General features: G+C 46.0%; 1 protein-coding gene and 1 long non-coding RNA gene across 3 annotated transcripts in view; both read right to left on the bottom strand.

Annotated features, from left to right (window-relative positions):
* Positions 1-6307: 6307 nt before the first annotated feature.
* The window catches only part of SEC11A (SEC11 homolog A, signal peptidase complex subunit), a 39567-nt gene continuing 33762 nt past the window's right edge, over positions 6308-12112 (bottom strand). For both annotated transcript variants that reach the window (XM_047737644.1, XM_047737643.1), the window contains 2 exons: positions 7026-7083; positions 6308-6834 (listed from right to left, as the gene is read on the bottom strand). In XM_047737644.1, coding sequence (XP_047593600.1) covers positions 7058-7083 — 26 coding nt within the window. In that variant the 3' untranslated portion in view covers positions 6308-6834; positions 7026-7057. The remainder of the gene's footprint in view (positions 6835-7025; positions 7084-12112) is intronic.
* LOC125104819 (uncharacterized) lies at positions 7896-12109 on the bottom strand. The gene is made up of 2 exons (XR_007128736.1): positions 12051-12109; positions 7896-11607 (listed from the first exon to the last, which is right to left on the bottom strand). It is a non-coding gene; the product is annotated as an uncharacterized LOC125104819 (long non-coding RNA).

Raw genomic sequence — 12112 nt, 5'->3', positions numbered from 1 at the left:
CTCTGCTCAGCAAGAAGCCTGCTTCCCTCTCTCTCTCTCTCTGCCTGCCTCTCCGTCTACTTGTGATCTCTCTCTGTCAAATAAATAAATAAAATCTTTAAAAAAAAAAAAAAGAAAAGAAAAGCAACAGACTTGGAGTTGTGGCCGTGCCTTTCACGGGCCAGGAGATCTTGGGCAAATCTCTTAACTTGTGGTTTCTTTTTTGTAAAATGGAGTTTATTTTGAAGACTCAATAAGAGAAAATAAAAATCTGTCATGAATTCAAAAGCACTTAGCGAAGCATGTGGCAAATACTAAGTATTTGATATTATGAGCTGGGTCCCGGGAAACGCAAAGCCTGTTTTCAATCGAAAGCCCATTACCGGGGGAAGAAAAGGCTCCCTGGACAGCCGCTAAAGCTGCGGTGTTGATACAACACTCAACAAAATGCGTATCACACTGGGAGTTGCTGGACAGACTAAAGGGCCAGCAGATCTGCCTCAACTTTTGACCAATTCAAGAAACAAATTCTGGTCTTCTTCCACTTAAGTAAGTTGTCAGGCTGACTGCTTTGATCAAGGCTCATGCTAGTGATTTACTTCCTTGCCTGACATAAAGCCCGAGTACAAATTCTTTTAACTAGCCTCCTTGATGTAAAGGGGGAATCCAACTTTCCAATCTAAAGAAACTGGCCAATTAAGGGTGCTAGAGAAATGATTTTTTAAAAATATTTAATTTATTGGGGCACCTGGGTGGCTAAGTGGGTTAAGCCTCTGCCTTCAGCTTGGGTCATGATCTCAGGATCCTGGAATCAAGCCCTGCATGGGGTTCGCTGCTCAGTGGGGAGCCTGCTCCCCCGCCCCCGCCTGCCTCTCTGCCTACTTGTGATCCCTCTCTCTGTCAAATAAATAAAATCTTAAAAAAATTAATTTATTTATTTGACAGAAAGAGAGAGCATGAGCAGGGGAAGCAGCAGAGGGAGAGGGAGAAGCAGGCTCCTGTTGAGCAGAGAGCCCAACATGGGGCTCTATCCCAGGACCCAGGGATCATGACCTGAGCTGAAGGCAGACACGTTAACTGACTGAGCCACCCAGGCACCCGTAGAGAATGGAGGTTGGATACAACAGACCTGAGGGAGATTTTGTGAGAATGGAGAAGAGGTAGGAGATTTTAGGTTTCTTTTTTTTTTTTTTTTGTAATTTTTTAAATTTATTTTCAGCATAACAGTATTCATTGTTTTTGCACCACACCCAGTGCTCCATGCAATCCGTGCCCTCTCCAATACCCACCACCTGGTTCCCCCAACCTCCCACCCCCCGCCCCTTCAAAACCCTCAGATTGTTTTTCAGAGTCCATAGTCTCTCAGATTTTAGGTTTCTTAAGAGAGGCAATGCGTTTTGAAAGATTAAGGAACACAGTTCTTGCGGGGGGGGGGGGCGCGGGGGACTCAGTCCATTAAGCACCTGCCTTTGGCTCAGGATGCAGCCCTGAGTCGGACTCCCTGCTCAGTCAGGAGTCTGCTTCTTCCTCTCCCTCTGACCCTCCCCACTGCTTGCGCTCGCTCGCTCTCTCTCACATGAATACATTTTTTTAAAAAAAATCTAAAACAAACAAACACTTCTACAGGACAGGCGTTTGGTGGTTCCTGTGTGAACAGATGGGTGGCTGGGCTGTGTTGAGGCGGTCCTCTGCGGCAGCTGCCAAGGTACACCTACACTAAAGGAACCTTCTCGGAAATCTATGAAAACCAGCAGGCTACTTAACACAGAGATTACGGCAGGACGTCACACAGTGCCCTTGCAATGAGGTCCCAGGAGAGAATTTCTTGGTTCTTGGGTATCATTATAAGGTTTTTGTTAATTCTATTTTAGGCCCATTCCATAAGGCATAGAAATGATGGTTTCCCTCTTCACATTAGCCCCTAAGGAGTTGAAAATCAACACTATGGATCTCCTCCAGCAGACGCAGAACTTTGATGTGTCTTGTGGGCGCTAACCTCACCGTTGACTTCATCCTTTTTTCCTCCCACACTTACTTCAACCTTAGATTCTTCAATTATTTTATCTTATCTCAGAGTACTAGACGTGTCTTTAGGAGCTGCTCCAAATCCTTTTCTGGAACAATTTATTTATTAATAAATAAATCTAAAATGGGCCAAGCACTGGGATAGGGACTAGAGGATATACAAGCCTGAACCAGAGGTTGGCCGTGTCTTGACGCCTTCAAGGAGCCGGTCAGGGTATGGGCCCCGCAGGAAACAGACCACTCCGAGGGCGCCGTTAAGAGTCACGAACAAAGTCCTGACAGCATCCTGTGGGAAGTGCCATACACTGGAGAGCTTGGCTGAGAATAAACACCCTCATCTTCTGAGCTCCCTGTGCATCTGTCACTCCACTTAGGACCCTACATGGAAAAAAACTGTTTACGTGCTGCCCCAGTTAAGGCACGGAGTTCCCAGCAGTTCTGTGCCTTCCTTATCTTTGTCCCCCAGGGGCTAGTTCAGAATCTGGCACCGAGGAGATGCTTAGTAAGTATCTGTAGGATGAGAAAGCTTTCAGCGGGTACAGAAGTGAGCACACACTCCGGGCAGAGCGACCAGCATAAGCGAAGACTTGGTGTCTGTACAGTGAGACCAATGTCAACGGGATGAGAATATGGGGTCTGCAGAGAGCTGAGGCTGGGAAAAGTCCTGAGGGCCTAGGATGCTACAGGACACTTAGAAGGCAGTGTCCTCACTATTTTGGGGGGGGGGGTAACTCCTACACATTCTAGCCTTTAATTAACACATCTTGGTCACACAGAATTCCTTTCACACCCAGATTCACCAACACTTGTGTGCAAAGGGTCATATTTGTTGTTTATTTCTAAAAGTCTATCTGGTATTACTTAACAGTTCTAGTAAGGGAGAATAGTACCAAAGATCTACCTTGCCAGAAACAGTCTGAATAGGCCATCCCGACTGAAGGAGCAGCTTGAGGAAGGTAGACATCTATTTAGTCACCCAGAATCAGCTGGATCATTTCGGAAGCTCAACAGAGTGATAAATGTTCTAAGAAGGGTGCCCTTAGCTGCTGAGAGAGCCCCCACACGTTGTTCTTAGGAGCCGTATGGACTTGGTAACACACTAAAGCAAATGACCAAGAAATGCACTTAAGGATCACAGAGCCTTTATTTATTTATTTTTAAATATTTATTTATCTGAGAGAGAGACAAAGAGAGCGAGCGAGTTGGGGGAGGGGCAGAGAGGGGAGGGAGAGAATCTCTGGCCGAATCCTTGCTGGGCCCAATGCGGGGCTCGATCCCACCACCCAGAGATCATGACCTGAGCCACAATCAAGAGTCAGACACTTAACTAACTGAGCCACCTAGACACCCCAGAGAGCATTTATTTCAAGCCTAGTTCTCTGAGAAACCTGGGACAGCCCAAGAAAAGTGACAACCACCAATATTTCTCCCACTGAAAAAGAGAAGGCAGGAAGAGTCCAAGGACACACATAAAAGGTAAGAAAACAGGGTTAACACGAAAAGTTCTAGAAAGAGAACACACTGTTTAAATGGAACCACAGGGAGAAAGTTTTCAGAATCATCCTTGGCTAGACCGAGATAACGTACTTACTAAATAACAGGAAAGGGCAAATCACTTTAATGATTCCTATGCTCTGCTCCCGCATGAGAGCTCAATAACAATGCTTCCCTAAGTTACTGGGGCACCTGGGGGGCTCAGTCGGTTATGCGTCTGCCTTCGGCTCGGGTCAGGACCTCGGGGTCCTAGGATCGAGTCCAGATCGGGATCCCTGGTCAGCAGGGAGTCTGCTTCTCCCTCTGCCTCTCCCTGTGCTTGTGCTCTCTCTCACTCACTCAGATAAACAAAATCTTTAAAAATTAACACCCATGGGGCGCCTGGGTGGCTCAGTGGGTTAAAGCCTCTGCCTTCGGCTCAGGTCATGGTCCCAGGGTCCTGGGATCAAGCCCCGCATCGGGCTCTCTGCTGGGCGGGGAGCCTGCTTCCTCCTCTCTCTCTGTCTGCCTCTCTGCCTACCTGTGATCTCTGTCTTTCAAATAAATGAATAAAATCTTTAAAAAAAAATTAAAAAAAATAACGCCCACCTAAGTTACTGCCTCTGGTTATACAGAACATGTAGTACGTGCGACAAGACGCTTCTGGGACAACAGAGTACGGTGTCTACAGAACGGGGCCCCTGCATAGGAGAGGTTTTTGCCATTTGATGGGGTCAAAGAAGAGGTGCAATAGGGAGGGTTCATTTACAGGTACTGCCATGAGCGTCAGTTGAAAGAGGGGACAATCAAGTAGAAGTGTCCGGAGAGAACAGAGAGACAGAGATGGAGTGAGGACAGGCATTTGCAAACAACTCACAGAGCCTTACTCCCTGGGAGTGAGGACAGTGGAAGAGTCACAGCCCAGAGACCATGCGATGATCAAATTCTCACTTGCAGTTTTATCGGTCCTCATTCTCCTCAATCCCCGACACTCACAGTGACACTCCCAACTTCCCACTGGCCCAGCCATATCTCAGCGTATAATTCCATTCCACACCAAATCGAACATCTCTGGCATGTCTTACATTCTCTAAGAGCTTTTAAAACACATTACATTTACTAATAAAAAACTGCCCAGCTGTAAGTCTTAGGTTTTAGCACTAAACCAGACAATATAAAAACTGACAACATAAAATCTCTCTCCCAAAATAATCTTTATTTTTGGCTAAGAGAGAAATTCAAATATTTCTGAGTAATTTGATTACTTCTCAGAAAAATTTAGCTGTTGCTTCCAAAGAGAGCATCCAGCAAAGGAGGAAAACCAAAACTGGGTGTGAAAATATGCAAATGAGGAAAATATTTAATGTTTCAAGCGTATACGGAGCAGAAATGTGGATGGCTGAGGATACAAGTACGGGTCGGGCAAGCTAGAATCACAAAGACCCCCAGGATCCCAACACCGGGCAGCGAAGCACACGACTTCTCCAGACAAGCCCCAGAAAGGTTGCTGCAAAAGCAGAGCGAGGATGGTTAAGCCAAGCGGTTAGCTCCACCCTCTGCAGGTGATTAGGAGGGAAAACATGGAGAGAGTAGCAATTTTCTCCATTCTATGCACGGGGGACTGCTTCCACACTCCGCGGCTCTGAGAAAATCTCAGTACAGTACAAGCCTCACAGGCGGGCTCAAAGAAGCACTCGCTAGCCTAATGGGCCAAGTTCCTTACTCGGTTGAGGTCATTCAGAGCCCACATCCAGAATTTAAAGGCTAACGCCTAGTTAAGGGATGTCGGATGGCACTATTCTCTGCGTGGGAGAGCTTCGTAAGAGTAACTGTTCTTAGCTGTAAACTGTCTCCATGTTTTTTTTGTTTGTTTGTTTGGTTTTTTTTTGACAGATCACAAGCAGGCAGAGAGGCAGGCAGAGAGAGAGGAGGAAGCAGGCTCTCCGAGAGAGCAGAGAGCCCGATGTGGGGCTCGATCCCAGGACTCCGAGATCATGACCTGAGCCGAAGGCAGCGGCTTAACCCACTGAGCCACCCAGGCGCCCCCTGTCTCCATGTTTTAATGCTGATTCCATTTGCGTTCAAGTGTGGACTGATTTCCACTTCAGCTGATTTCACTCAGCTGAACAAACAACAGAAGCGGCTCACTTAGCCCAACACAGAAAATCTGCTTACTTCCAGGTTTCACATTAAATACAAGACGAGAACAAAAAGAATCCTGAGTATTTTGTACTTAAAACACACTGGCTTGCTCTACACTGGCCCTTTCCCTAACTGCCTCAATATGAGAGGAAGAAAGACACAGCTGGGCTTTGCATTCACTACTTTAAACTTTTCCTCCTCCAAGTCTGCACGAGGGAAAAGTGAAGCCAGGCACTTAGGAGAACAGGCTTTGGCAAATGAGAGTTTTTTAAAAAGCAAGTAGCTCGCTCGCCTTCTAGCACCTTCCTCCTGCTTCCTCCATATGCTGAAAACCACTGCCATCGTGTAGAAAGGACTGAGAGTGTCTCAAGTGCAGAAAAGGAGAGAAAAGGAGAGAAGCCTTTATAGCACAGTGAGGTTTTCTGAACCTTTCAGCAACACTGCGTTTCTACACATCTCAGTCGCACCCCAGCAAAGAATCCATTTTATGGCTAAGAGATTTCCTATGAATGCCAACAGCCATTTCTGCTCCACAAAAACAAAAATAGACCAACAAAAACCAGTTGTTAAAATGAGGACAACGTTCTTAGCTGAAGGACTGCACACATTAAAGCCTTTATCTCCCCCCAAGGGTGCTACGAACCAGAAGGCAAAGCTTTCCCGACAAACACAAGTCAGGGATAAGGGGTTCGATATGCAAAGTCTTTTATTTAAAATTTGAAAAGTTAAGACTTACGACCACCTCCGTATATGCCATTCCCATCTTATACGGAGGAATGACGGTTCCAAACTCGTGCAGAGCTGCGTTTTCCATTTCCAGAACTCTGTAGGCACTTTAGAGGTGAAGCTTGGCTTCAAAATACAAACACTGGGGGCTTTGGCTCAACCTTTTAATATAAAAAATTCACTGATGTACAAAAATGTGAAAGGGTGACAATGACAACATATGAAATCCTGTGATTGAGAGTCCCCTCGAGCACGCGCCGCGGTGCCCGTGCACCTGCCCACATGGGCCCTGGCGTGGAAACAGAAACTAATGCAAACGTTGCTACCCAGAAGTGCCGACAGGTGCGAGCTGCACTCCACCGATCACAGCCCGGTATCTAAGCCAAACATTCAGGAACGAAAAGTACGGCATCTTCCAGGAACAGCGATGCAGACGTCTTACTCACGGTGGACCAGCACGAATAAACCCAGCAAGAAGAGTACTGCATACTAGAAAACAAACAGAACGCAGGTCAGGGAAGCTTTTCCAAGTGTCCAAGTCCTCAGAGTTCAGTCATGAGCTGGCTCTTGTGACCGTGACCAATTACTAAACTAACTGATCCGTCTGTAACCCATGTGACAGTTTCCAAAAGGAAGCAAAGGAGCTCATGTTTAATAAACTGTATAGTGTAGGCTCTTACCTTAAATTTCGGATAGTCGTTCATGAGGATCGTCACAATCCCAATATAAGGAACAAATCTAAACAGACAAGCAAACAGAAAACGGGTCATCACAATACTCCCCTGTAGCCAGTCTCATTTACCGAACAGTCTCAGTGTCTCCAGCAGAAACGGATTTGCAGTCTACCGAGTCCACTTGTGCAGACTCTCCTATTAGGTCCTTCCAACCACTCATGTGACAGGGAAGTTAGGAATATCACCATTGTACAGATGAGGAAACAGATGCTCGTGCCCGAGGTACGTAGTTTCGGTGCAGGAGGACCAGTACCAGACCTAAGGTCTTGGGCCTCCCGATGGGGACTCTCAGGCTACATGTGGATTCAGTGCTCGTGGCTGGGTTTGTTGTCATAACCTTCCAGGGGCGGGCAACGTAGCTGGGGCAACAAGGCAAACACAGCCCGATCATTACAAGGTACTTCAATGTTAAGCGTCTAAGAAGTGAGCGTAAGAGCTCCATATAGTACTTAAGATTTCGCTACCCTCTCATTTCTTAGCCACCTGTAATCTGGCTCTGGCTCTCCTGATCCCAAACTTCCGGAACACTTTAATACGCCGCATGCAGTAGACCAGTCTCGGCTCCCGTTTTCCTGTTCATCTCTGCAGAATTTGACTTTGAGGACCATAAACTTCCCCTGAAATCCCTTCCCTCCTCGGTTTCTTGAACACCCCACAAATCTATTTTTCCACCTACCTCTTGGCTGCTATCTCTTTGTGTTTTCCACTAGCTCTTTCTTTCTCCTTGCCCCTGAAGTTTATCCCCTTAAACTCGAAAAAGATAAAACCATCTGTTAAATAATCTCACACACCAGATATATTTCCTTTGGAGTCTTTATCACATTTTTTAAAATTGCGTAACTGGTTGCAAAACTAGCTGCACAGTGTCTGTCCCTCTGACTCGACTCTAAGCTCCATAAGGGCAAAGGCGACGCCAGTCTTGCTCCCACTGTATCCTCAAGGCTTGGTGTAACCCTGCACACGGCAGACCTCTGGTAAACACTGCCCGACAGAATGTCTGGATGTCCAAGCCTCTTCTCTTCCTTTCCCTTGGAGATCTCATTTACTCCTGCATTTCACTTCTCCCGCCCAACAGAAAACACTCCTCGACCTCGCAAGAATTCAGGGGGGAAAGGAAAGGTTAGCAGGGTACCGGCACTGTGGGAGGAAATGGCAGTTAGCAAATGCACAACTTCCTTCTTTCTCCTCCTCTTTTCCTGCTGGACTCTAGAACAGGCCCAATGATGCTGACCTAGAGCTTGTCCTAGAGGAGGGAGGGCAGGCTGAAGTGAAGACGGAACTTCGCATACTTTAAAATAGCCCAGATATTTCTATTCAGGGCATCCACAACCTGTGCACCATTGTCCCAAAGGTGCACAAACAGAAATCACCTCCCACATAACACCTCCACCATCAAAGCCTTAGGCAAGCTTGAAAAACAGAAATTTTGTCTTTGGTGCACTTCCTTCCTTTGAAGAACTCCTCTTACTTCCTGTCTCCTGTCCTCACCCCGTCCTGCCCCTCTCCCTTCTGGCAGCATTACCAGACCATCCCCTCCCTGCCACCAACCACCTCTCCGCATCCCCAAACTTCCATTCCATAAGCTGAATGTTTCCTAAAACCAGGCCTCCTTTGTCAGAATCACTCGGAGAGCCTGTTACAAATGCAGACTGCTGTAACTTCCTCACATTACTGAGTCAGCGCATCTGTGGAAGTGGGGCCCAAATAATGCTTCTGCACACGACAGCACCAGCAGCTCAGTTCTAGCTGGGGGGTGCCTGCAGCAGGCATGTGCTGGCAAATAATATCCCCTCCTAGGACCCATGCTTTGGTTTCAACCCCTGGAACCTCTAAGAGCTGCAAAATGACAGTCCCTCCAGGATGGCAGAGCTAAGCTCTAGGAGGGTAGACAGGGGCTTTCTGTGTTTTTAAACACGTATTTTTTCTTTGTAATATAAGAATTTATTTGTCTCACTTATGAGATCTTCATAAAAGCAGTAGCTTTCAGTGATCGTAAGTCATCTAATTTAAGAAGGTGAAGGCAGATGCCTCACGGTAAGATGCAGACTAAAAGCTATAAAAGTATCTGTGATTTCTACTAAAACACTATCAGGCTGCTGATTCTGGTCTGATGATCAACCAGCAGCCACTCTCACAGAGAGAGACTTTTCGCTGTTCCCTCCACGCAGTACCCATGCTCCGGGAACCTTGAGCTCCCCGTGATCACACAGCCTGGTCATGAGTTCCCCATGGAAACATTGTCCCTTCTAAGCTTGGTTTTCCCTTGCCCCACTGTAAGAGAAATGGAAGCAGCTGGGTCTTTAGGAGGAATGTAAGCGAATAATAGGACAGGCAGTCCAAAGTCAAAGAAGAGATTTAATGATTTGTCTCACTATTTCCCTCCTCCGACAGAGACAGCAAAAGTCTACTTATCAAGTACATGACGCTGCCATCATTATCACCTTCAATTCAAATCAGCTGCACTTTTTTCCTACTCTGCTTGGAGAAAGTCTGCTAAAGGCGAGTTGACAATAAGCAGAAGAAGGTTTAAAAGAAGTCAAACACGCCGCCCACAAAGGCAGCTCCAACGGCAGCCCGGGCCCAGTCAACATCTAGAAGGCCGAGTGCGGAGGAACACATGCCCCTGGGAGGTGCTGGTGAGGAAGGGGCCTCCGCTGGAAGAACGACCTGCTGATGTTTGGAAAAAATAATTTGGTCGGATGTCGAAGGGGCCTCTATCTGGGAAGCCTGGACCCCGGGGAGCTGACTGGAAAAGGATCATTGTTTCTACCCCAGAATAATCGGTTTCAAGGTAAGTAAAAGGCACATTTTGAAATCCTCATCCATAAAACTGGTCTTAGTCCCCAGAGAGCTCAATGACTCTACTTCTTCCTTCTCCTGCGAGTCTCTCCTCCTGGTCAACAGTCTCTGTTGCCAGCCTCCGGCCTGTCGCTCACTCTCTTCTCCTCCTGCTCCTTTTCTGTCACTAACAGCTCCTCCTGTGTTTTCAACCTTCTCAAGGGAGAAAGAATCACCCCTTCTTCAATACGTAGCTGGTTCAGTATTAGTTTCATTTTCTAACACTGTTTTTATTACACACTGCGACATGAACAAAAGTCGAGGACAAGATGCCAGGTGAAAGAAACCAGACGTAAATTAAGACCACGTGTTGTGAGCTTCCGTTTAGAGAACATGTCTAGCGACAGAAAGGAGATGATGAGTGGTTGCCAGGGACTGCAGGGAAAAGGGGATGGGGAGCGACTGCAAATGAGTACGGAGTTTTCCTTTTGGGGTGTGGACGTGCTCGGAAATTAGTGCTGACAGCCGGGTAACCTTGTGGATATAATAAAACCCACTGAACTGTACACTTTTAAATGGTGAATTTTATCTCCTAATACATGTGAATTTTGTCTCAATAAACTTGTTTTAGCTAGTTTTTACTTAGGGCCTTAGGCCTCAGTGTAAAATTTTTTAGTTTGCAACTGTTTGAAAAAATCTGTTTTTACTGTGTGAAGACACTTGTACCACAGTCACAGACCAGTCTGCAGAAAAGCTATCCTCAAGGCGTGGGTACAGTCTGACTTGGAATTACCAGTTTGTGCTTTATAAACACAATCTCCGCCAAAGGCAGTGCTGTGCCCCGCTATGTGTCCAGGTAAATGGCAGGATGATCGACGCAGAGCTGCCCAGGTAAGAGCCAGAGCTCCTACTAGGTGGCTACGGGTGTCCCAGACGTTTCTACTTCTTCATGGGAAGTTACTTAACTCAGACAGTACCAGGTCACTGCTTTTTTTTTTTTTTTTTTAAACTAAAAGCCACAAAAAGACCTATATTTTCAATGTTGGGATTTTATTTTTAAGTAATCTCTACACCTAATGTGGAGCTCCAACTCACCCCCCTGAGATTGAGCCAGCCAGGTGCCCCTCAATGCTGGGATTTTAGAAATAATATTGTATGTAGTTTGAGATTTAAAAAAAAAAAAATTCTTCAGAAAGACGAGTTACTTGAGTGAAAGTCTGGCTCCTCTACCCATGATGCATCTTCTACCCAAACAGGGGGCCAGAGTGAGTGGACAGAACTGCATTAAATACCTAAGAATCAAGATCCACATAAAGGGACACTCTGTTATACTGGTTATAGTATAAATAAAACATACTTTAAAATTTAACAAAAGCCTTAAAGTATGCATAGGTTTCACCCAGTAATTCCACTTCTGTGAATTTACTGAAGAAATGATTACTGGGCAGAGGCACTGAGATGTAAGATGTTCATTATTCACACACACACATACACACACACAGAAACAGTCAAAGCACCTACCAATAGGAGACCAGCTAAATAAAAATATAGTCTATCCATTCCATGGAATAGCATACAGCTATGAAAATGATGATATGGAGATATGTCTTTTGATTTGTAAAAATACTGAAAACTTGGGGGAAAAAAAGTGTTATAAACAACATGACTATCTCTCCTCACACATAAAATGTCTTTATGTATATATACATACATACGTTATCTGCATCCTTTACATAAAGACTAAAAGAACCTAAACCAGGGGCGCCTGGGTGGCTCAGTGGGTTAAGCTGCTGCCTTCGGCTCAGGTCATGATCTCAGGGTCCTGGGATCGAGTCCCACATCGGGCTCTCTGCTCAGCAAGAAGCCTGCTTCCCTCTCTCTCTCTCTCTCTCTCTGCCTTCCTCTCCATCTACTTGTGATCTCTCTCTGTCAAATAAATAAATAAAATCTTTAAAAAAAAAAAAAAAAAAAAAGGGCGCCTGGGTGGCTCAGTGGGTTAAGCCGCTGCCTTCGGCTCAGGTCATGATCTCAGGGTCCTGGGATCGAGTCCCACATCGGGCTCTCTGCTCAGCGAGAAGCCTGCTTCCCTCTCTCTCTCTCTCTGCCTGCCTCTCCGTCTACTTGTGATCTCTCTCTGTCAAATAAATAAATAAAATCTTTAAAAAAAAAAAAAAAAAAAAAAAAAAAAAGAACCTAAACCAAAAAGTTGAATACTTACAGAGGGGGAGGGGAAGGAGAGCTGTGACTTTGCCTAA

This window comes from Lutra lutra, chromosome 7 (assembly GCF_902655055.1).
Source record: "Lutra lutra chromosome 7, mLutLut1.2, whole genome shotgun sequence".
Lineage (NCBI taxonomy): Eukaryota > Metazoa > Chordata > Mammalia > Carnivora > Mustelidae > Lutra > Lutra lutra.
The sequence above is the reverse complement of the archived record's forward strand: the minus strand, read 5'-3'. Positions and strand labels throughout refer to the sequence as shown.